This window comes from Momordica charantia (assembly GCF_013281855.1).
Source record: "Momordica charantia cultivar OHB3-1 chromosome 7 unlocalized genomic scaffold, Mcharantia_2.0 BLBB01000007.1, whole genome shotgun sequence".
In the NCBI taxonomy this organism is placed as follows: Eukaryota; Viridiplantae; Streptophyta; class Magnoliopsida; order Cucurbitales; family Cucurbitaceae; genus Momordica; species Momordica charantia.
The window spans coordinates 15,539,381-15,565,984 of NW_028275165.1; the positions used below are offsets into that span (position 1 = coordinate 15,539,381).

At 32.7% G+C, this 26,604-nt stretch overlaps 1 protein-coding gene across 1 annotated transcript; it reads right to left on the reverse strand.

The window, feature by feature from the left end:
* Positions 1–1,475: 1,475 nt before the first annotated feature.
* LOC111016171 (uncharacterized) lies at positions 1,476–20,376 on the reverse strand. Its single transcript, XM_088126490.1, has 22 exons — positions 19,966–20,376; positions 19,608–19,715; positions 18,620–18,768; positions 13,439–13,520; positions 12,857–13,272; positions 12,196–12,628; positions 11,882–12,105; positions 11,367–11,562; positions 11,065–11,207; positions 10,810–10,984; positions 10,645–10,698; positions 10,014–10,193; positions 8,447–8,559; positions 5,658–5,852; positions 5,035–5,092; positions 3,689–3,790; positions 3,475–3,599; positions 3,241–3,376; positions 3,098–3,175; positions 2,534–2,650; positions 2,261–2,323; positions 1,476–2,157 (listed from the first exon to the last, which is right to left on the reverse strand). Exons 1-22 carry the CDS (start codon positions 20,110–20,112, stop codon positions 2,077–2,079), a joined length of 3,375 nt encoding a protein of 1,124 aa, XP_087982616.1. The 5' UTR covers positions 20,113–20,376; the 3' UTR covers positions 1,476–2,076.
* Between the last annotated feature and the right edge of the window lie 6,228 nt (positions 20,377–26,604).

Consider the following 26,604-nt stretch of genomic DNA (forward strand, 5'->3'; position numbering starts at 1 on the left):
TGATTGATAGTAAATATCTTTTTTATTAGAACAATTTATTTAATATTAATAAATAATAAATAATTAAAATAAAATTAGATGAAGTAAAAAAACAATCATATTTAAAAAATATATATTATTAAACTTTATTGTTATTATATTTGAAAGTAAATAACGAAATAATGAAAATAAAATTACATCAAGTAAAATAATTTTTTATTAAAACAATCATAATTTAATAAAATATTATTAAACTTTATTGTTATCGTATTTAATAAAAATGAATTCTATTTTTAAAAAATGTATTGATATTAATTAAAAACAACAAATTAGAATTAAATATTCTATTTTTATAATATTTTAGGATTAAATCACATCAACTAATTGAAATTGTATAAATTTTTATTAGAAGAAATTTTTTTTTTATTAAAGAAGAAAATTATTATAAAAAAAATTTAATTAGAAGTTTATTGAACTTTCTTTTGAGCCAATGTTTTAGAAGAGATAATGAGCCTATAGAAACAACTCTCTATGATGGTCTTCAAAAACTTCCAAAAAATAAAAAACTATCTCAAAAAAATGAAAAATAAAAAATTCCAAGAAACACATCCAAACCACTCTGTTTTGTTATGTTTTTAGTTTTCAAAAGTTTCCCCCAACATTTGATTTATGAGAATACAATCTTTACCAATGCAATGTGAAAAAAAAAAGAGAGAGAGATTTATAAATTGTTATGCAAAGTTCTTTTTTTTTATTGCATAATTTTTAATGGTAGTTCTTATAAATTAATTAATTTACAAAGTTAATTAAAATTATTTTTCTTCCCTTCAGAATGCACACACACCAAATTTAACATTCATAATACCTAATTAAAATAAAAATTAAAGAGATGCCAAAGCGAGCATAGCTCAGCGATAATTGACATATACCTCCAACCATAAAGTTGTGAGTTCGAATCTCTTCCCCAACATGTTGTATTAAATAATAATAATAATAATAATAATAAAAATTAAAGAGATCATCCCCAAGGGATATCTTTAAGGTCTTGGGTTCAAGTCATTTATTCGTGTGCTTGCGATGCTTCTAAAGATGTAACTAAATACCGTGAAAAAATAATAAATAATAAGAAAAACACCTTCGTGCCAAAACTCGAGGAAGTTACCCCGGTTCAATATAATTTAGGGGATTTCAAATTAAGGTTCAATTTAGACAATAAATATTGAGGATTTCAAATGAGGTTTCAATTTAATATTTCCTGGAATGGATTTGAGTTTTAGAATTTACATTCGTGGGCATCAAAGATTGTGGAATTATTTCTCGAGATGTTCATATAACTGAAATTAAAGAGATCAAATTAAGTAATAAATTCTAATATTAATTATTTTCTTCTGAAATTTATAAACCCCAATATCCAATAATAACATGAGTTCTCATCTTCACCACTAATCATAAAATCTGTTCAGATATTTAGAGCGTGATTTTTTGTATAAGCACTCTTGAAAAAAGCACTAATTAAATATTGATTAAGCTTTCTAAAATTTCCAAAATTGCCTTAGAAAGGTCATACCACTATTATTACAAGTTGTCCCAAAAATTGTAATTAAAAGAACAAATAATTGTAAAGAAATAATGCTTTCTACAACTATTCATTCTTTTGCAGCAACTTTACAGATTTCTTCCTAATTATACTCAATCACCCCCAAAAAGAAAACTCTTCACAAAGGGGTAGAAAGCCATATACACAAACATTGAATTAAGATTATAACGACAAGAAAGAAAACGCGTCTAAGTCGTACCGCTGGCAGAGATACGATACGAAACCTCTCCAACCTGCAAGGCTATTAAGAATAAACATGCTTGTTTTAATGAAACTCTAACCGTTATTATTTCACTTGTGTCGAAAGAGGTTGATTATTACTACTTCGTTGTGCTTGCTGTCAACATGTTGATCCTGCTCGATCAAATGTACTTCGATCTGTCTGCATTCTGTTACCAAATACTGATGAGATAATCCCATTGGAAATGGTAAAGAATGACCATTTCATTTGGTGACAGATGATAGATGAAGATGGACAAATGGTTGGAAGCTAATCTGCACTATTCGTCGTCGAATTTTTCTGCTGACAGAAGCTTCTCGTTTAAGTCTTCGAGCAGATCGTGATACTCTACAAATGACGACTGGGACACATGAAACGAAACGCTATCAGAAATGATTCAACAGTCATCTTTTAGGTTCTTTGAGAGAATGAGAGAAGTAGACGAAGTTCAGCACAAACTTTACCTGCAGGGTGCTTTTATATGCTTCCCACAATCGCAGATCATGCCTGAATAGATCAGATAGAACCTGTGAAAAATTCACAAGAAACCCAAATTTGATTAATGTCACCCATATTGATAAGTTGAGACAAAGTTAACTTGTTCTTTCGACAACAATCCAAAAAACTATTCACAAGATCTAACTTATTCTTTCAACAACAATCCAAAAAACTATTATGAAACATGAAGAATGCAATGGGTAATTTCGCAAAAAGTTAGTCGACAGTAAGGTGCATACTTCAGACCGTCTAAGAAGAGTGGCTAAAACAACGATCCATTCCTTAAACTTAACGGAGCACATATGAGCCAAGAGGAAATCTGCATCCAACCGGCTTTGAAGTGTTCCCATTTGAAGCTGGACAAGAAAGATTACATAAGCTCCACAGCAAGAACATTGAAACTATCCTAACATTGGAAATTTTCATAATGCTGAAAACAATATCACAAAATATAGCTATATTTACGGCTTCAAAGATGTAGATACAAACATTAACTCAAAAGTTCTGGTGGTCCGATATGAGGGGATCAAAATATTAAAGAATAAATTGCATAATTATACCCAAAAAGCTAAAATATGAAATGTCATAATATTGCAATCTTATCGAGTTGTCACTTTATGGAAGTACTGGGAACCTATTACTTTATAAGCCAATTATTCAGATTAGCCTCATATTCTCGTTAAGATAGCAAGAAGGGGAAGTTTTCTGTCACAAAAGCAATATACGAAACCTATGAAAATGGAGTTAAGAGTTCTTATACCAAAAAAGAGGGTTCAAAATTGATGAATATATAGTTCTAATACCTTCTCCCCAATTAGTTCAAGCCCTGATGCAAAATCCTTCAAACGAGCACTTCCATATCTCTCCCTTTGGAGATATTCCTGCAAACATTATAATTGTAACACAACCTGACCATTCAAAATGAACTACAAAAATCTTTCCCTACCACTAAATCAAACTGAGTTCCCTTGACGAATGCTACAAGCTTCGATAGTTCCTTCCCAGACATCAAATAGCTAGCATGGCTTTCCAAGATGTTTTTAACAGAAGCAACATGTGCACTTGGCTCCTTGAATGATGTGCTGCAAACAAAGACGATAAAATAAGTTAACATCATTCCAAATGTAGGATTTATAAGGATTCTGAACATGCAAATCAGCTTCATCAATATATTAATCACTTTTTCTCCAAAGATTGGTTCCTGCTAGAACGAAAAAGAAAATAGCCCAAGAATCGAGGTGATAGTTTTTCTGAATCTGTGGATGCATGTTCGTAGTCCCTTCCAGATCTCAGCAGAAACCTCACCTTACAATAGAAGAAGAAACATTATTAACTCCTCAACGAGATCAAAGTAGCATATCCAATAAAGATAAACTAATTTATGTTTAAATTACCAGCTCTCCAGCAAGTTCATACAAGGACTCATCTAGTGTTGCCTGCAACAGACGTAAAGCACAGTACTGACTAACAGCAGGGCCTTCAAGTTTTGCAATCACCTGTGACATTCAGGTGGCAATATTAAATAGATTTAGGGGCGGAGAGATCCCTTGAGGTTGTTTGGGAGCTTATTAGATTTAATACATCCCTGTAGAAATTGGTTTCTAAGGTCTTTTGACACTTGAGCTTAATTCTTTCGGATTGGAGCCCCTTTTCTAGGGGTGTCCTTTGGTTTGACTGCTTTTTTGTATGCCCTCTAAGCGGTTTCTCATATATATAAAAACATCTAATTACCTTCAAGTTTGAGCCACAGCTGACCCTATACCTATTTCATGGCAAGAATCTGCTCCATATCTTAATATGCTTTCACTTAAGAGCAGTTGTTTAGGTTGTACATAGACTTTATGCAGCTCAAAATGAAACTTACTTCCTATGTAATTGGAGCAACCAAACTAACTACAAGGTCCCATAGTATGGAAACTTGAAAGTCCAGGAGCTGTTCTGCTAATTATTTGTATACTCATAATAGAGCCACTAGTTCGTTCTCCTACAGGTCTTTATCAATTATATGTGGAAATGCAAACCCTATAAAAGATTAAATTCTTCTGATGGACCCTCAGGCTCAGGGATCTAAACATCTTTGGTGAAATTAAAAAAAAGAATCCTTTACCGTGTTTTGTTATGTGTGAGCAGTGTAATGAAAATTTTGATCCCAACTCAGATTCGTGCTGAAGATCTGTGTTCAGCAGGACACTTTCCAGTGGTGCCCTCCATAATATTTCAAATACTATAACAAATGCTGTGGGGGATTGTTGCTTTTCAGGGAAAAGTAGAATTCTTCAACAATGCAATTAAGGTTCTTCTTGGTAAAATTTTGGAGCAACGAATAGAATTTTTCTGAGGCAGTTGAGAGAAACAGCACGATTTTGGGAGTTAGTTTCTGTAAAATTTTATATGTTGGATTGCCATAACTCAAACCTTTATATCAATTTTCTTATACGAGCCAATTGGAGAGGTTTTCTTTTTTCTTTTACTATTTTAAATCTCCCTTGACTTTTTGGATTATGAGGACATATCTCATCTTCCCCCATAATAATGACCAAATGCAGGTTTTAAATGATCATATATCAAATATATGCAGGCATAAAGTGAAAAGACTACATAAAAACAAGAGTTCATTTTTTAAAAAAAAAATCTGAAACCCAACCATTTTTCCTCTTCCATTCTTAATAATCAAAAATTGACTTCCTGTTTTTATCTTAGGATCTTAAACATGTTTGAAAAGGAGGAATGCTACTCTTACAAGTATGTAGCAGGCTGCAGTGCGATACCACCTCCGTTGGAAGCATTCCTCAAACAACCTGATAAATGAAACTGTAATAAATAACATATCACTTATGAAGAGAATATGAAAATATGTCAAGTAGCAATACAGTTCAAAGATTTGAGGTGGTGAAGTGTATGAGTACAATAAAAAGTGCATATTACATTTCTGTATAATTGACTGAAGTAAGCAAAGTGGCAAAATGTCATGAAATTATACATAACAAAAATGCTACATATAGGGTCATAGACTCAAAGGGAGTTAAGGAGCAATAAGATTGAGCAAATCAACTTATCATCAATGCACAAAAATCTATAAAAGTATTAGATAATGATATTTCTGAAAAACGGATTAGCTAAAGCTAAGCATTCAGAAGATGTAGGGAAATCTGAGCAGACCCACCTCAAGAGAAGTAATAAAGAAAATAAGTAATCGTGACGCAAGTTCTAGGTACTGAAGATCATTAGAAGATGCCAATAAGAATCTTCTATTGCCTAAGCATGGAATTTTAGGTTACACTTTAAAAATACATATATGCGTGTATAAAAAGCAGGTACAAGAAACAAAAGTGCTAAAACTAAAAGGAGAATAGAAAATTGTACTCTGTTGATCTTCCAGCAGCAGAGAACAAGTCAGCCCAATGTCGACCATCCGTTTTTCTTGCAACACTTACAACTACATCAAGATACTCAGGGAAATTCTTTATCAGTTCACATGTCTTCTCCAAAAGTGACAGCTTGTTGTTAGCATATTTAGCAGTTGTATTCTGGTTCTTGTTGTTTGCATTTTGCCTACAACTGAAATCATAATGTAATGTTCAATGTAAAAGTGAATAATATAAGCTATATAGAGGGGACATAATTACAAAGTCATCGACTTTTAGCGAAGATAAGAAACCTGAAGGTCATAACACGAAAAATTAAATCCCATTTGAAAGAACCTTAGTCAGCACAAAGGAGCTGAGATATTTCCTCTTTTATTTCCTTTTTTACCCAAACTATTTTTAAGTTATCACATCAATTAGGTAGCTGGCTTCGCCCAGTTAGAGGGTTGTACCCTACACCGAAGGTTTGCATCAAGTAACCTTTTGATGCTATTGAACAGATGATCCGTATCTTCTTGTCTGCATTTCTTAAAACCTTCAGGTCTAAGATCTACGGGAAAAAAAATGGAGTTCTGCCTTGTGTTATATCAATCTTGCTTGCTTGATAAATCCAATTTCCAAATTGCCATTCCAAAACAGATCAAAATTTTCTCTTCTAGTATCTTATGCTAGTATGTTTGAAAAAGGAAGCTACTCAGGAAACTGTTTCGAAAACAATATTTTATTTTCCAGAACAAAAGTTCAATGGAAACATATTTTGGGTGATTATTTTTTTTTTTTGAAAAATTACTGTTGTTTTCCTTTATTTATTTTCACAGATGACCTCTTCAGTCTTTTAAAATCATTTTTGAGAGAAAAAACAAAAAATTGTTTCGAAAACAGTCTCCCCAACCTAGTCATATACCGTAGTGGTCCAAGAGTGTTGTGCTTTGATTTGGAATATTTGGATGGAAAAAGAAAACAAGATACTCTTCTAGGGATAGAAAGGATTGGAACAGAAATTTGGAAACTACCTGCTTTTAGTTTTCTACATTGGATGCTTAATTTAAACACTTTAACCCCATATCCTCAATTTGAACAAATTGAGAGACCTTTTTCTAATTCCTTTGGTTAGGGTCTTTCCCCCCTTCTTACATTTCATTGATGAATGAAAAGGTTTCCAATTTAACTTTTTCTAATAAAAGAAAGATATTTTCATATGTCTAGCTTCATACTAGTGAATCATAAACTAGAGTTTTTTCAACAGATAAACTAGAGTTTTTTCAAGTCAATGCCGAGTTATTAACTTTTACGGCAAGCAAAGCAGCGGAAGCCATAAGTCAAAGTACCAATGGTCTTTGATTCCATTCTATTGACTTTGTCACTTTAGCAACTTGCCAAGAAAGACAATCACCACCGTTTTTCTTTCAAAGCATTTTTTTCTACTGACTTTGTCACTTTAGCAACTTGTCTTCTCATTCATTGTCTCTCTGAATTTTTCTTTTTTTTTTTTAATGAATGTAATCATAAGATATAAAGTTATTTATGCTTAAGCATTTACATTTTAGTGCATTTGACTAAAGTACTAGTGGATGCTATTTTCCTTCTTCAACGTTTATTGGGTTTTCTCATAAGGCTCCAAAGTCAATCTGTTGCAACGCTTGCAAGGTCCTTTTCTCTCCCTAAAGGCCTGTTTGATAGAGGCAATTATGCCAGAATTATGGTTCGAGAGGAATCAGAGATTCTTTCATGACAAAAACAAGGATTGGTTGGAATGCTTTGAGCTTGCTATACGTTCAAAGTTTCTCTTTTGGTGTTCCATCTCGCCTTCTTTCAAGAGTTATTCCGTTGGCTTAATTTTCGATTCTTGGAACGCCATCATATGCTCCCCCTAGTTTCTTGTTCTTCTCTTTATGACTATTTTGATGACCCTTTTGCTCCTTTTTGAAGTTTTGATGTTTCTTTCACTCCTATTTGGAGTTTGTATCATTGAACAGCTTTTTTTTTCATTCATCAATAAAAATATTGTATCTCATTAAAAAATTTGACTAAATTGTCATTTTTTATATTCCATTACTTTGAACCGCATTTTTCGTTTTACGTTATAATGTTCTTAATCTTTACAATGAATAGTATATATTGGCTTGAAAAATGTGTCCCTTCCTTCCAGGTGACAGCTCTTACGCTCCCTCACATTTAGGCAAGGAAGAAACTTCTCATCTTATCATATGCCATTTTGCCTCAAAACACTGCTCTAAGGAGATGATAGGAATGGTTTTAAGGGTAATTAGGGATATTACTAAGGTATCGATACCACGGATAGAACCCGAAATATATTGAAAGATAAAAGATAAACGAACTACAATAGCTAGCTACCACGTATTAGAGGTACTTGGACCCTCCCCTCTTGAGATATCACTCAAGCCAAAACCATACTCACTAATTGGATACGTTCATTCTTACACCCTCACTCTATTTATAATACTCTCCCTAACAACTTTCTAGATCTAATTACTAAGGTATCCTCAGTACCCTACTAATATCTCAAATTACCCTTAAAATAATTCCTATAAGGAGATTAGAAATGAAAATAGGTATGGAAAGGGAACGTGCACAATCAATATCTAAAACCATGGGAATAAGTCTAGTTAATATTCCGAATTAGACAACTAGAAATGTACTGAAAAAATTGATCCAAAAAATAACAGCTTTGAAGCATAAATTTGTCCAAAGAAAATCTAAAGAGTACGAAGTGATACTTGAATTGCATTAAATAAGAAAACTTTCCTTTCCTAAAGATATAAATACCTGGATATTTCAGCATCGAAAACAGTAAAAAGAAGCCACTCTAAACAATGAGAAAAATGCGGCTTCTCTGCTGATAATTGGGCCAACCTCAGAGCTTCCTCGCTTTTGTCCCTCTGGAAGATTCTCAATTATAATAATGTTAAAAAGAGCATTTATATTGTATTTCAGAAACAAGGAACATCTATATTTGATGTTAAGTGTAGTGAGAGTATATATATTAAGAAAACTAGAAGATGAAAGGGCTATACAACTGGAACACGATGACAAAGTAAGGAGATAGCTAATGATAGAAACATGCATTTTTTTACATATAAACAATGAAAAACTTCCCTAATGCAATGCGACTTCTTGAGGAAGAGGACAAGATTTGGTTGATTTCCCTTTAGTGAACTCTCTCTTTTTCTTTTTATCCTTTCTAATTACAGTACTGCTTTCATTAAGATATATGTCAATACTTTATTCAAAAATTTACTGCAACTTTTTACGAACTTTTCATGCAAATAATGTGCAGTAGCATAGATATTACTATAATGGTGTATCCCATATATATGCTATTTTAAAGATTAATACTTTAGACTGCATTCAGAGATGTTCTTCCCTCTTTCTTGGGCCACAGAGGTGTATCCATTGAAAATGATTGTCTGAGGATCTCGATCATATCCTTTGGAGATGCCAGTTTGCTTAGTCATTGTGGGACCGGTTTTTGTATTCTTTCGGAGTCATTGGGGTGAGAAATAGAGATTGCAGTGTGATGGTGGAGGAGGTTTTGTTGTAACCCTCTTTTCGGGATAAGGGCAAAATGCAGACATTTTTTTGTCATCTTGTGGGGTATATGGATTGAGAGAAACAATAACGATAAATACCACTCTTGGATGGTGTAAATCTTTCTACCCCTTCAACAACTACCCTCTCAATACCCTTATTACAAGTTGTAAAGCTCTCTTGTAATTGCCCATGTGGCCTTGTGTATATTTTATACCATCAATGAAATATTGTTTCATATCAAAAAATATATATAGAGAGTTTTTAGAGAGTTAGAGAGGTCAGCGAGGCTACCTAAGAGTTCATAAGATTTCATACTTTCCTAGCCTCAGTTACAAATGAATTTTGTAATTACCAGTTAGGTGTTATTATGTGTGGATTGGAGTTTCTTTTTGTAGGCAGCGGCTTCCTTTTATTGGACTAAATTTTTTTTGTATGCTTCATGTATATGTATGTATGTATGTATGTATGTATGTATGTATGTATATATAGATATGTATGTATGTATGTATGTATGTATGTATATATATGTATGTATATAGATATATATGTATGTATGTATGTATGTATGTATGTATGTATATATATATATATATATTGTAATGAAGTATGCCTGGTTAGCCTCATCTTTAGTAAGAGAGGGAAAATGAAATTAAAAGCATCAATATAGTTACAATTCTAGGTAATATTCAACTTGTTCCTTTGTCAAAGCTAAAAGTATCAAAATCAGATATAGACCCCACTCCCATGCATCATAGAACCATAGTCAAGGAGCTTCAATTACATGAGAAGAACAGTGAGCTACCTGTAGAAGGTGCCGTAATAGACAGTGCAGAATGGTCTGAGCTTGAGGTGATGGCTCAAAACACGGAAATTCTGTGCTTCCAGAAAACGACATTCTTTGAGATACACCAACAACTACACCAGCATTTGGGAGAAGTCCAAGTGGGTATACCTCCCGATCAAATTCCAACTCCGGATCCAACTACAAGCAGGTTTATTACCTCAAACAAGTCAGGGCACATTCTACAACTATTTTGCATTTAGATGACTGGCCGAAAGATTACTTGTTTTCATAGGAAAGATTAAAGCAGCAAAATGACCACCTTGGTATCTGAAGCCTAAAGAAACTTTTTTTTTAATGTTAAATCGAGGTAAAAGGATATACAAATATAGAAACAGATGGGGACGGCAAATAGATGACAGAATATCTGTACCAAAATGTTCAACATCAATCTTTTAAGATTAAATTCAAGTTCTCCGTATTTTATAGAACAGGCATACTGTAACCTCAAATGAACCAATAAAATTGGAAGCACTAATCAAATAAGAAATATTTGTGGGGGAAAAAAAAAACAACATCAATTAGTCTTGCATTTCTCAGGAACCCAAAACTACGGAACCATTAATAATTTAATAGCCACATGCAAGTATACCTGCAAGAAATCCTCCTGCTTAAAGGCATCAAGGCCTGGAGAAGGATACCAAACCTGCAAAAAGCTTCCAACCAGAATAAATATCAGCCAAGCCCAAATATTAGAGAAGGTATATCGAATCTGCACCATATAATAACTGATGAGTATAGAAGAAAGGTCCTTCACCTGCATTCCCCGATGACCATAATCTAACCAAGAAACTTCCTCAATTAAATTTGTTTTCTCCTCTGAGTGACCACAGGTGACCCAGAATAATTCAACAGAGTCAGTAAGCTCCCTTTCTCGCCCATCATCCAAATCCAGAAGAGAAAGCTCCCCATTTGCTCTCAAGATCAAACATCTAGAAAATCATATCAATCCTCTCAGAAGTATGTCAAATGAATAATACTTGTTCGCATAACATGTGGACAAAAAAAATACCTTGCAGGCTCTCTAGCTAACATATCAGAAGAAGAGATATGATTATTTGAAATGTCTTCCCTCGGAATTTGTTCAGGAATAAATCGCATTGATGCTGGATGGCACTTTGCGGTCATAATTGACAGTTCTCTTACTGTAGAAAGCTGTTTGTCATTTTATCACTTAAAAAATGAATGAAGAATTAAGTAATCAAAATGTTGTCACTCAAAGGCAATCTAGCACTTGAGAACAAAGCACGTCCAGAAATTATTACCATTCTCAAATAAATTCTCAAATCAGAGTAGTTGGAAATATTCCTTTACCTGTAATTCTGGAGTACTAGATAATGTCAATTCACCAAGTAATGTCAAATGGAAAATGTGAACATCAAATGGTCGATAGGTGACTAGTATATATTCTTGATATACATCCATCACTACTGGTTTGGCAAGCAGTGGTTTCCGACACAGTAAAGAACTCTGGTCAAGGTGATACCTTGGGAAGAAAAGTAACTCGTACCTGAAACAGATTGATCGTGATAATAAAGGAACATAAATATGTGCTCAAGATACACGTAGAACAAAATTGAAATGGAAAATTGTCCATTCATAAAAATTGTAGCCAAATGTAGGAGGAAGGATGCTGTATACCATAGACCATAAAACAAAGGTAAAATCAAACACAGGCGCTGTGATTGCTCCTGTCTAAACAAAGTAGGCATGCAATTCAGTAATTCAGACCATTTAAGCAAGCCATCCATACTGGACCAAGCTGAAAACTGAAATTTCAATATGGATTAGTTGTGGCCAGAAGAAGAGTATTTTAAATAGTTACTCACGTGTTAGAAGCTTCAATGTAATTGCAGACCACTATAATCTTTCCCAGCCATAATAAACCTTCACACTGGATTTTTTGTTCTTGAGTGATATCTCCAAATACACGCCACTTTTTCAACCGAATATCATACAAGATTAGACCGTGTAGGCCAGCAACTGCTAAATACATTCCATCCTCACTAGCTGCAACATGTTGGATAGGCCAGTTTTGAGAGATATAAGAAACCTGGACCAGGATAAATGTTGTCAGAGATGCACATAAATAAATAATTAAATAAATAAAAGATTAAAATAGCTGGTTATCTGAGTGCGTAACTGGGAGATTAACATTAAGCATTTTAAGTTCATCACTATCTTCTGATTGCACAATGAGCATTCGATCTTCACCATATATTACTTGCCGTATATGTGTTGTGCGAGAAACACCTCCGTTAAGGCAACATTTCCCAAACGAAAATGCAAGTATTCTTTCTGAAGATCTTTCCTCGATAGCATAAAGCTTATAACCATATTCATCCCACTGCATCAGTGAGGTACCACTAATTAAAGGTTCATATTTACACTCCTGGTTTGGCTTTACCACTGGAGAAGATACAGAACTTAAGCCAACTTGGCGGATTGTTGACATCAAACGGCAACCAGAAACAGACCATACGGCCAGCCCTCTTAATTTCCACCCAACTGCAAAAGCAGAATTATCTGGCGTCCAGGCAATGCAACTAACAAAACCAGTGTCCTCTACAGAATATCTGCATAATGTCAAAATCATCTTAGATACAATGAATTAGTGCTGGAAATTCTTGAACCCCTCAAATTCATGGTGAATAAACCAGCAACGTTAAAGGAGAGTCCATCCTTAAAGCAATAAACAATTTTTACAAGCAATGAAAGTTTTAATCCTGATAATCTACAGAAATTGACATCAGTTCTCGATGGTGCAATTTCTTTGTTCTGAAGAAGGATAACTCCAAGCTTACCCCCAGTCATGCAAAGAAACAGAACGAATGAGGGAGGCAGAATCAGCCAGATCATATAATTCAACGACCCCTCTTCTGGTTCCAACTGCAAGAATTTGTTGATTTGAAGCTACTGATGTACAGACAGCATCCACAGAACCAAATGTTTTTTCAGCTCTAATTGCATCGGTGTGCTTCAAGCCTTTCTTGCTTACAGAACATTGCACTAGCTTTCCATCAGAGTAAAGCACAAGGAGCATCCTCAGAGGAAGACAAAGGTCCAACTTTATGATAGCAGACTTTTGAAAGACATCATTATTGGACTTGAGAATCCTTGGAGAACCTTTATATGCAAGACAATTATCCAGAGGAAGAGATGGTAGGCCAATTTCATTGTGATCATGAGGATGAAGATCAACATTAAAGGCTCCATAGAACTGTTTAAGAAAGATATTACAGAAGAAAGTCGCAGACAAAAAAAATTGAAAAAATAATGGCAATTCAGCCTACAAGAAAATTGATGATTAGCAAAACAAACCATATGAGAAATAGAATGCATCTAAAAAGTAGTTAATAACTACTCCAAAGAAACATTCACATTACCTCGCCCTTCCAGGATATACTGTATAAAGATCCACTGGAAAGCCCAATTAACATATGCTTGCTATCACTTACTATGTTGCTACTGCAGAAACAAATTAAAATTCAAAATCTATCAATATAATATATCACACACATAAATATAAATAAGAATTGCATGGTAGCAGATATCATTAACATAAAGGAACTAACAATGATATTGAATTCTAATAAGTTAATTCAAAAGGAAAAAGGATGCAACAAGTCCTACAGTATTAATCCATTTAAGGATATCGGTGAAGTAATTCTACATTTAAAAGTGTTCATTATTAATTAAATTGCTCAATTGCTGCTTTTTTTTTTTTTTGATATCCGTGTGTCCAACCAACTTGTGTGTACCTCGACTAATCATGGGTTAACCGCCTAACCATACTACATTTGATTGACAAGGTAACTTGTAGGATATTAAATCCTAGGTAGGTGGCCACATGGTTTGAACCAATTCCCTCTAAGCTCTTTGCTATTTACCTTGGCCCTTATTGACCATTAGGTCATCTCATGATGGTTTGAAGAATGAGAAGAAAAACTATTTTTCAAACTTACTCAAGTCTTCGGAAATCAAGTCTTAAAGGGCTGCATTATTCATGTCACTAGTTAAAACGATTCACGAATCTTACAAACTTTCCTTGAAGAATGAGAAGGATAACTATCTTTTGGAAGAAAATTGAAGTGGAAATCCTCCTTTTTGTTTTCCTCTCCTTATGTGTATAGGCTATGCTTAAAGTACTATTTCCCGTGTTTTAACCTCGAGTTTTTTTTTTTTTAACAAGATCCAACTTTTCATTGATATATTAACCTCGAGTTAGATCCTACCATTTCTTTAGTTTCAATTAAAGAATTTCCAGCTATAAAATGATGCAGGATAACAGATAGAAAATTCATAAGGATAATTCTAGGGTTCCATGTTAGATATTTAGGATTTTTAGTAGGGTTATGGTGGCTCTTGGAGTCTGAACCAGATTCTAGATCTCTGTTCACAGCGGAAAACAGGAACAAAAGTCATAAGAAAAAATGTAGGAAAATGAAAGCCTTAGATTCCACTCTAGCACCCTGGGGATCCACCTAAGGCTTTATACTTGAGTCCACAAGCCTTAACACATAAAATATGTATGCAGCAACTGATTAAGGTTTAAGACTATATTTCTTTAAGCAAGAAAATAGTTACAGCAGCTGTATGTACTTAAAGACAAATGGCCAACCTCAAGTAAGAAATCTACTTGATATCAACTACAATTGAAATGTCTGTTTCTAGTGTGGACTTCAAGATACCAAGAAGCAAGTACAATCTTTTTTTTTCCTTAATGAGAAATCAATCCTTTATTGTTTTGAACATTGGAACGAACTTTTCATTGATAGAAATCAACCCTTTATTAAGAAACATGAAAGAAAATACAATGTCATAAAAAAAATCAGCAGGAGTCCAGGCCAACAAACAGACTCCAATCCAAAATTTTACCATTCCTTTCAATACATAAACCCCACAAAATAACAAAAATGAAAAATAAAAAAACAAGTCTGCCAAAGAACTATGTCCTTATCACAAAAGGAGGAAAATGGAGAACCTCCTCCAACATAGAACAACAATCCCTATTATGAGCCTACAAGATCCCAAAATCCGGCGCATAATGACTCCGTAAAGCCTGAGCAAATGAACACTCACAAATAATACAAGATCCTCCAATGCGGCTTACACAGATAGTAGCATTGGGGCCAAACACTAAGCAATCCAAGGGTTAACTCTCCCATGCAAAACTTTCTTTGACCATCTTTGAGATCTTAACCTTCAAAAGAGAGGAGAAAGAAGGGACATCTAGAGGGGACGAAGGAGCAAATGAGATCTGGAATAGAGAGCTACAAGAAAACCCCACAAATGGTGTGGGTCCCAAAAATGTACATCCCTCCTTTCTGCACCCATCTATCATTACCCAGAAGAGAAAAAAGGCAGACAGTTCCACTGTCCCTCTGGTCGAAAAGGACAACAGAAGCATAACAAAATAGATAAATTAGAACTTGGGGAAGACATAGAGGCCACCGAATGCAACCTCTTCTCAAAAAGATGATATAAACGAGGGAATAAAGCACGAAGCACAAAGAGGCTTGTCTCCAACCCAACAATCCTCCAAAAAATAAATATATGTGCCTTCGCCAAGAGACCATTTTACAAATTGTGAGAACGAGGGGGAAACCTGAATAAAAAGAAATCTGGGGGCTTTTTGAATAGCCTTTAGACCCATAAGCTGAGACCCACTCAAAAGGGGCATGAACCATATTTCCTCATAATAATCCTTTGTCATAAAGCATCTAGTTCCTTAAAGAATCGCCACACCCACTTGGCCAACAGGGCCTTGTTATGTAGTCTTGGGTTGCCAATGCTCAAACCCCCCAAATGAAATGAAACGGTCTCCCACCTAATGAAGTGGGAGCCACCCCTTTCATCAACTCCTCCCCATAAGGAGTCCCTCATGATTTTCTCAATCTTTTTACTTACCCAACTCGAAACAAGAATAGGAAGTAGGTCGGGATCCCACTTAGGATTGACTGGATGAGAGTTAGTCTACCCCTTAAGAAAAGAAAGCCTTTTTCCAAGAGGAGTGACGCTTTCGAACCTTTGCCAAGTCAGGATTCTAAAGTGACATTCTCCTCGAATTGTTTCACAAAGGGTTCTAAAGTGACATTCTCCTCAAATTATTTCCCAAGGGGAGGCCAAGATAAGATGAAGGAAGGCTACTCACCTCACCACCCACCAAAGATAAGAGCTCAAATTGTTTCTCCTTCAAGTTAAGTTGGTGCTTTCCAAAAACGGCTTCTGATGCGATCCTTCAACTTATTCAAGGTCCTTTTCTTAAAAAGCAAGCGAAGCTTCTGTGGACTCTCGGGTGGTTGGTTTGGTGTGGAGACTATGGTTTGAAAGAAACAAGAGAACGTTCGAGGGGAAGAGACGGATAGGAAGATGTTTTGGGAAAGTGTTAAAATTTTCGCCTCTTCATGGGTTGCTAGTACAAAAGTTTTTTGTAATTCTGGTGTCTCTCAAATCTTTGCCAATTTGGAGTCTTTTTTGTAATATCATGGCCTGAGGGGATATCTCATCTCCCAGCTTTTGTACCGCCTCTTTTGATAATGAAAGTTTTGTTTCTTATCCAAAAAGAAAAAAAAAAAGAATCCACCAGAGAAGACACAAAGGTCGCAATTGATCCCGAGGACCAAACTTTTTCCTCTATTAATCTCAACTTTAAGGCTCAAAATAGACTCAAAGAAGGATAGAAGACCACTAAGATTAACGAAGAACCTTTCCTGGCTAGAGCAGAAGAAGAAGAAAAAAATGTCATTTGCAAACCGGAGATGAGAAAGATGTTATCCTTTCCCACCTTAAAACCCTTAATAGCGCACCCTTTTCCACTCCAGTTGAGACTAGTCTGCTAAGGATGTCAACCACCAAATTAAAGAGGAAATGGGACAGAGGGTCGCCTTGCCTAAGACCTCTAGTAGCCCAAAATCTTACCTCTAGGTCTGTCATTGACTAGGATATAGTAGTTAATTGTTCTTATACAGCTCCACATCCAAGCTCTCCATTTGAACCCAAACCCTTTCTTCCAAAGCACTCTATCCAAGAAGTCTCACTCAACATGATCATAGATTTTGCATAATCTATCTTGAAGATCACCCATTCCTGATTCCTCTACATAATTCTTGATACCTCATTGGCCACCAGCACTTGGTCCAAAATTTGTCTTCCCTTAATAAACGCTCCTTGTGAGTTAGAGATAGTGCTAGGAAGAACTTTCCTCAATCTATCCACCAATGTTTTAGCAATGATCTAATAAACGCTCCTTGTGAGTTAGAGATAGTGCTAGGAAGAACTTTCCTCAATCTATCCACCAATGTTTTAGCAATGATCTTGTAAAGACTCATCAACAGACTAAGTCCTTGACCCTTAATTTGACCTTTTTAGAATTCATGGAGGCATCGATAACCCCTCTCTCATAAAATCCACTAAAAACCTTCCATAGATCCTCCTTAATGCATTCCCAACTATCCGAATAGAAGGCCATAGTGATGTATCAGGCCCAAGAGATCAAGTACAAATAGAACCCTAAGTTATCTAAACTGGTTTTTAAAGCTCGGAAAGGTAGCTTGAAGATCCAAAATTAGTCAGTATAAACAATTGTTATATTTGACTCTTATTTTTAAAGATAAGAAACCATTTCATAATACCAAATACTATACAACAGAGGAATCCTCTATAAACCAAGGGGCTTACAAAAAGATACCCAAATCTGCAATGGTCAAGAAAGGGCTAAAACCATAAAACTGTTTAGGAAGAATAACTGAATAAGTCGCAACAATCACTAATATTTGACTCCTTACTTTAGTCTTGGATAATGTAACAACTCAAGATATAGTTCTATCATACAAGAGATTGTACTTATTTTGTAAATAACAAATAAAGGAATGTGGACCCTAGTCTTGAATATCCTCCTTGAAGTTTTTAATTACTTTGCTTCTACCCACTAACCTCTATTTCTCAGAACTATTGAAAATTCATGTTCCTAAAAAGATCACGTCACTTAGCTTGGTCAGTAGCTATAAGAAGAATAATGCTAATGGCTTATTGAAAATAGGAACCCTTGAAATTCTTTTCAATCTTAAGAAGGTAAACCTTACAAGAGAATGAATAGGAATTTAAATGTTCTGCTTGTTCATGAGTCTTCAGATATCCTTTCTATTGAGCAACATCTTTTAATATTATGGTATTCCAAGACCAAATATTCCAATTGTTGTGATATCTTGAATAAGTTTTTGTACGGCATCTGCATCATTGTGTAAAGAGATTGATGGTGGTTATGAACCTATAGGCCTACGGCTATACTTTAGGATGTTTGGTTGAAAATACATAGATTTGTCTTTAGAATGAAGCTTCATCCGTTCCACTTCCAGTTGGAATTTTCACCACCTCCCGATTGTACCTCCTTCATCTATGAAAGTTTATCACTGCCAAATTGAGGATTTAAACCATTTGACATAAAACACAACAAAACTTTTATAAGTTCCATAGACTGCTAAATGGTTTCTCTTTAGCAAGACTGGTAACTCAGTTGCATAGAAAACAAGATATAGCCTTTTTATCAAAATTAGAAGAGTGCATACACTGTCAAGTCCCTCGCTGCAAAAGGCACCTGTTCGCTTAGAACCAAAGAGATGGTGGCAAAAAACAAGCCAGAGGGTTGTTTTCCTCCAATGTGTATCTTTTTGTCGGTGAATTGGACCTTAAAGATGTGAAGAAAGAAAGATGAGGTCTGCAAACAAAATTAGATTATTAGATTTGGAAATGTAAAGGTATAAGCAAATGAGTTGAACACCTGCATTTAATTCTAAACAAAATAATGGATACACAAAATCCTTTCACCATACCATTAACTCTTTTTTTATGACTAGGAGTCAAAGCTTGCTCTCCTATACCCTCTGCCCCAAGAACATCAAGGATTTTTGGTATCAAGTTCACCAGAAGATTCGACGTTGAGACCTCTCAGCAAGTACGACTAAGAGACCCCAAGCCTTTGCCAACCAGGTTGCCCCTTGTGGGCCTCCATACCATTAACTCTTTACAATAGCAAATCCAAAGACATACCAAAAAATACGAAAATTGAAGTTTAAAAATGAAATACCAAAAGTATTTTAACTGCCCCAAAACTTTAATCATGCCAAAGAAAAGCCAGAATCATATCTCTATTGTTGAATACAAGTCAGAAATAAAAATGCCTATACTATTAAAATAATAAAAACCCAATATGCAATCAAAGCATAGGAGGAGGATATCTATTAATAGATTGGATGAATATAACCTCAACCAAATTCCATTCAAGGCACCATTCTATGCTATATCAACATGCAGGCGTAAGTTCCTGCAAATGCTATAAAGGGGTTTAACAAATGCTTTCTTTTTACAATCTCATAATGTTATGCTAATGGATAGATTAAATTAACAGCGCTGGTGCGACATCTATACTCCTAGCTACGCAATACGAGAATACTGAACTGAAATAAGGATCGCATTACAATTTACACAAGAAATATTCACTTTGAATAAATGAGACTGCTGAAGGAAATATATATTCAAAATAGGCGGAACACTTACAAGAATGGCGATCAATTTGGTATCAGGGCTCCACACGGCCTGCATATTCTCTCCTTCCCTTTGCACAGAATCTGAATCCCGCTTGTACTTTCCCAACCTTATTCTATGCTGAGCTCCAGACAAACCCAAATATTCCAATGTCAAAATCCGAAATTCACAATTTCCATTACCAAAAACAGAAGCGAAAAATGGCAGAAACTGTAAACCGCATGCCATTACAACAAAATCCCAATTACAAACACGCAATCAAATGTCGAACCCAAAAACCACTACCTCACTGTGGACCAAAATTTCACCGAGCCGTGAATTAGACGAACATGAACGTACAAAAATGCACAAGAATTACATGAATTGGTACCTGGGCCGAGCTCCAGAGCTCGAGGTGAGTGGGAGAGACGACGAGTAGTATACGATTAACGACCTTGAGGTATACGATCTGCTGGGAAGAGGGGCAAAGCCCAGATTCAAGAGGGATGACCTGCGGCCATCCGTACGCCATATACATCTTGCTCTGTTCCTCAGTGAAGACTTGATTGGGAGCTGATGGGAAGGATCAAAAAGGAGACGGATCCAAGCAGGAAGAATTAGGGCTTATGGGAAAGATCTGAATCATCTCTGAGAATTAGAAAGGAATGTTGAAGCCATTTTTACCAAATTATTATCAAGTGGGTGTGGATCTCAAATTCTTAGAACAGCAGCAAACTCTGATTTTATTTTACGACAGTTATCGTTTTTTTTATGAGCATTTTGGCACTTACAGAGGTCAGAGATGAGAGCTTCCTCCCTTCACAAATTCTACTTATTTTATAAATTCAAGTACTTGTACAATTAACTCGGATGATATTTCAACCTCCAAATTTCAAGGAGATAAATAATGTTACCATCGATATTCATGTCCACAAATATCTACTATGTTCATATTTTTCTATTTAATGTGGGCGAGGATGAGAATTCAAACTCACAATGTTCAGATTAGTAGTTATATGTTCACTGAGTTAATAGAACGGTAATGTATTATTAGTTAGTACATTGATGAAGTTAGTACGATACTCACGTTAATGTTGATGTAACTCTTAAGAAAAAGATGGACGCTAAATAATATTTGTGAATCTTGTTGGAAGTATAGAGATGAAATTAAAATAGTCAAAGATACGAGGTATGGCAAGAAAAATATATAGGGATCATTTCAATAAATATTTTAACCAATTTATATATCGTCTTTATTGAGAGATGGACAAAAAAGGTGGTAAAATATTATTTTGATCTCTAAATTTTGAGTTTAGTTTTTATTTAGTAGGGTGGAAGATCGAACTTATAAGTTTTAAAAGTACAACATGTTGGAGAGGAATCTCCTATAGTTGGAGCATATGTCAATTACCGCCACAACCTTTTGGTTGGAGACATATGCCAATTACTATTGAGCTATGTTCGTTTTGATGTAGTAAGGTGATGTTGGCAGTGCCTTTTATCTACGAAAAATTGTTTTTAGAATTTTTGGAAGTTTTGATTTCATAACTAAACCTCATGCGAAAATACTTTTGATAAGTAACAGAGCCCGATTGCCTAAAGTCAGTCCCAATTTTGAGAAGACCCCACATTTTTCATATAAATATAATATATAGTGTATATATTATAATATTATTGTTACTATTTATTTTAATTTTAAATATAAAATAATGTTTTTTTCATAAATTTTTCTTATAGTTTTTTTTTATACAGAAGTTTTCTTATAGTATGGAAGAATACAAACTAATAATATATATAATTCTCTCGAAAATAAAAAAATCATAATTAATGAGCACATAAATTTTTCTAATATCTTTTTTTTCTTTCACAGTTCGTTTTAAAATTAATTATATATTATCTATAATCTATATCTATATTCTATTCTATAATATATATTAAAAAGGCACCATTTTTAAGAAATATTTTAGGACCATTATATAATTTTTGCTTAATTACAAACCAAAACCTCAAATTAATTTTAATGTATAAAGTAAAATAAATTTTAATTTATATTAAAAGGAGCATTTATTTAAAAATGGGAGAAGTTTGCTAACCACCGTTTTAATTTAATAATAAAATAAAATAAATTTTTTATTTATAATATAAGTTAAGCTAACTATTATAATTTATAGTAAATTAATTTGTTAATAATAAATTATCAATAATACTAAATATATGGAATATAAAAGGTTGGAATGCAGAATGTTTTTGCTAAAAAGCTACTTTAATTACAATTCATAATGGAATTTTTAAAGTTTTGTAACTTTTAATCATCTATTACCTATATAAATTAAGTTTTATTTCACCATTTTGTTTACAAACATTTAGACCTCCATTCAAGTGCTCTCAAAGAATGCTTCAATCTTGAAAGACATCTCAAGACGTTGGTAACATATTCATGTTGCAAGGGAAGCACATGATGGATCTATATCTTGAATCCTAGGTTATGTGTCGTTACAATTCCACATTGTGATGAAATATTTTTTGTTGGAGCCACGACTTTTTGTCTCTACAATGGCGATTCTAGAGTACAATCATGAGGTTGAAAGTATCAGAGATTCCAATAGGCATACCGTCAAGAAAATTGGTGATCTGATAAGCGAGCTAGCAATCGAAGTCCCATGACCATTCACGTTAGAAATTTCGGTTTTTGATATATAGTTATAATAATTTTCTTTGTTTTTATTGATCACAGTGCCAATATTTTTTTTTGTTCTGGCGGTATTTGATTGATTCCGTGCAATGCAAATGATCTAAATTTCTACCCCATTGAATAATAATATTAGTCAACCAATTATCAAGTGAGCAATTTTATTTTAAGCAATGAGTCCATAGATAGGGTATTAGATGTTTTTTTTTTGTTACTTTGGGTTTTTTCTTTTTCTTTTATAATTAATGTATTTTAATCATAAACTTTTTTTTAGAAAAAATGATGTCCTTACAAAATTTTTAATTAATTATAAATAGTAAATTAACTTTCTCAATAATAATAATCTTTAAAAGTTTGTAATACACTTTTTTTTCCATTTCATTCACCTTAAAGTTAAAAGAATTTTCAAATAATAAATATAATTATACTATAAAATCAAAATAGCAAAATAATGTTTCTTTATTGAGGTGGAAAATGATAATGTATAACATAAAAAAAAAAGATTAAAAAATCTTTATAATTTTAACTCAACAAACAAGATAATTTAAAAAAAATAAGGAGGCTAAATTAAGTAAAATAATCTTTTCAAAATGAAAATATAAAAAAAATTATATAATATTTTAAATTGTTATATTAAAAACAATAAAATGTAATCTAAACTTTAATAAAAATATTGTACAAGATAATGTAATTTATATATACTTGAACAGATTAAATTAATAGAATATGAAAATATTTTTCAGAAAAAAAATAGAATGTGAAAAGTTATAATGTGAAAAGTTAATGTGCATAAATTAACTCTAATTAAATATTTATATATACGTATATTTAATTATAGAATATGATAGTTTTGGAATGCAAAAATTGTTATAATTTTTTCATTTTCTTTCACTGTAAATTTGTGTGTTCAATTTATTTCCACAACAATTTTAAAATGGTATGTTAATAAAATTAAGAAAATAATTAAGAAATTTAAATATATATCTTAATTATAATAAACAAGAAAATAGTTAAAAATGTAAATGATATAGAAAATATAAAACATAGACAAATTATAATACATAAATTAATTTAAAATCTAATAAGATATCATAATTATTAATAATTGATTTGATTCACATTTTATATTTAAATATCCTGTTTATCATTTTTATTTTTAACTTATTTTATTAATAATAATTACATTTAATCTTATATTTTTACCATTATACCAATTATACAAATTAAAATAAATTTAACAAACTTTTGGTATTTTTATAAATTTGAAGCACGTACTAATTTAATTACATAATTTATTTTGTAATGAATAAAATTAAAATTTTTATTACGTGACACGTGGTACTAAACTAATATATTAAAGTCTCTATCAAAGTTTTATTTAAGTTCTCATATCATCTTGAGCCGCCATTGATCAATAAAATAAATCTTTCTTCCTTATTTAAAAAATCACTTGGATCTCTACTTAAATTTTTCTGGTACGCGCTTCCTCTCACTAACTTCTCTCTTTATACATTTTCTCTCACGGACTTCTTTCTACGATATGCACGTATTTTCGAAAAAATTTCTAATATCATTTAATACTCCTATTCACAATTTAACACATAAGTCAGTTTTTTATGATTCTGTTATATGAACTTCACATCATTCTTAAATGCTACTGTGACAAACAATGAATGGCGCCGAAGGGTAGTAAGAAAGATTTTTCAAACTACCGTTTGTTTTTTTAGTTCAACAAATGCGGATTTAGTAGATTGAACCATTGACTTTTGATAGGGTAATAGGTGTCTTATTCATTAAACTATGTTTGGATTGACATTAATAATCTTTCTTTTCACACGTGTATTTTCTAACGAACTTTTCACCATATGTAATTTCTAATATAGCTAGCTAGCGGAAAATAGTGACAAATTCACTCAATCAAGCCTCAATTTGAGTTGTTGACGTAATTGTATGTCTAGAAATTTCAAACAAAATAAACGATGTTGACAACATTGATGTAATTGTACAATACTTCAAACTTCAAAGTAGGTTTGTCAACCCGAACACAACTTATAGCTTTATTTTGTAAGTCAAATGTTCAAATCCCGACCCATATTTATATTACTATATTCTAAACTAAAAAAATAAAAGAAAAAGGAAAATCTTATGTAGGGTTAGGAACTTTTATGGGCTGTTCTCTAAGGCCCAAGAAAAACTAAGGAAAAGAAAATTAAGAAGAAAAAGGAGTCCACAATAGTCATTTATAAATGGCCCAATAAACTGAACACAACAATTAAAAAACTAAACTCAAAACACTTGACCTATCTCCTCATATCCTTTACATAATAATAGTAATAATGATATGGTTTAAATACTATTTTTATCCTATATTTTTTACTTTGATTTATTTTGGTTTTTATATTTTTAAAACTTTTATTTTAGTTCGTGTACTTTCAATTTTAGTCATCGAACTTTCAAAGCGTTCATTTTGGTCTCTGTAGGATAAAAGATTGATCATTTTAGTACCTTCATTTTCCTCTTTTTCATAATTTTAACACGACACTCCACACTAATTTTCTTGAAATATGGTAAGAAATTTGTACTACACATTTTCATTGTGTTAAAATTTTGAAAATATTGACCAAATTTGTCACTTTTTTTTTTAAAGAAATAGACGAAAAATAGACATTTCAAAAGTATAATGACTAAAGTATATGTCAATTACCGGTGAGCTATGCTCGCTTTGAGGTGAGTTAGACTCATTTATTTCCACATAGATTTGGGTTGTCCTTCTTCCCTTCTACCACATGTATTTTTTTGTTCATTTATTGTCTATTTTTGTACAAATTCTCTTGCTAGTCTCCCCATATTTAGAGAATATAGTTCTAGTAATCTCTTTTATACACAATTTCTCTTTTATACAAATTATTAGTATTATAATTCAAATATGGAATGGAAAATTCAAACTTTTCAACTTTTAAAATGAAGTTAATATATATATTAGTATTATAGTTCAAATATGGAAAGAAGAATTCAAACGTTTCAACTTTTAAAATGAAGTTATTAATGTCTTAACCATTTTAACTATGTTTAAATCGACAAAATATATCAAGTTGATTAGACATGTCAATATAGTATAGCTCAACTATTTAAGACACTATCTAGCGTCATTGTTCCTAGATTTTTAAAAATTTGTTTAACATCAATTAGTAATTTACTAATTTATGGTTAATTCATATGAAAAAGAATTGATTGGTTCCTAAAATTCTAAAAGTTCTGTTTTTAAATTTTTATATTTTTATCTCTAAAATATTTGTTAAAGAATTATAGCAGTCATTCGTTTATGTTAATTATTCAACAGAAATTATGACTCATTTCATAACTTAGAGATATGTAACTTCAAATATTTCTTTACATCTTCTCATCATACATTATTCTTATTTTTTTTCCCTAAAAACATTAATATTCAAGTAAATAACACTATTCTAAAATGTAGTGAATTTTTTTCTTTTTCTTTTTATAAAAAAGAAAGTAATTTTCATATTACTTAGAGTCCATGCATAGGTGAATATTTCGAGATTTTTAAATTTTCTATATATGTTTCTAAAACGATCATGATCTCTACCAACATGAGAGCATGATTCACCGGTACTTGACATCTATTCCTTCTATTGAATTTGGAGGTTCAAACTCTTAATCAAGTGAAACGAGAGAGAATTTTCGATGAAGTTTTCTAGATAAACATGAATGTCCCCAATCCAAGTATTATCTTCGTCTAAAGCTTCAATATCCTCATTAATCAAGTGAAACTGCTTAATCAAATTCAATTATAATTGATTTGGAACTCAATCGCTCAAGTAATCAAAGACCTGCTTGCGAGTATCTTAGAGCGTCGTAGTGCTACAACTTGAAACATCTTCTGATTTCCTAAAAAAATATAATTTAGGAAATGAGAGATATTATCAACTTGCTCTAACCCCACGACACTCCCATATATAATATACTTACAATCTTCTGGTTTTGGTCGAAGATAGCTACCTAAATTACCTATTTAACACTTATAAATTATATGTAATGCGTCTATATGAATTTTTTTTTAGAATTGTTTTTTATGGGTTAAGTAAAATTAAAGTTAGGGCATTTGAGTCATTTTCGCTTCTATACATAAACTATTTCTCAACATGCATAATCAATTTCCAATTGTTTCTCAACATGTAGAATCAATTTCCTCACTATTTTTTTTCTTTTAAAATGCACAATATAAGGCTAATGAGATGTGGTTTGTTGATAATTATCATGCAATATCCTTTCATCGAATGAGGAAATCAATAATAATTGAAATTGTTAAGGCATAAATTTAGC

Coding starts and splice junctions, on each gene's coding strand:
- LOC111016171 (XM_088126490.1), bottom strand. CDS start 20,112: ATGTATATGGCGTACGGATGGCCGCAGGTCATCCCTCTTGAATCTGGG. Junction 5,093..5,657: donor GCTGCTGGAAGATCAACAGA/GTACAATTTTCT, acceptor TTCATTTATCAG/GTTGTTTGAGGAATGCTTCC. Junction 2,651..3,097: donor TTGAACTAATTGGGGAGAAG/GTATTAGAACTA, acceptor TTTCTTGTCCAG/CTTCAAATGGGAACACTTCA.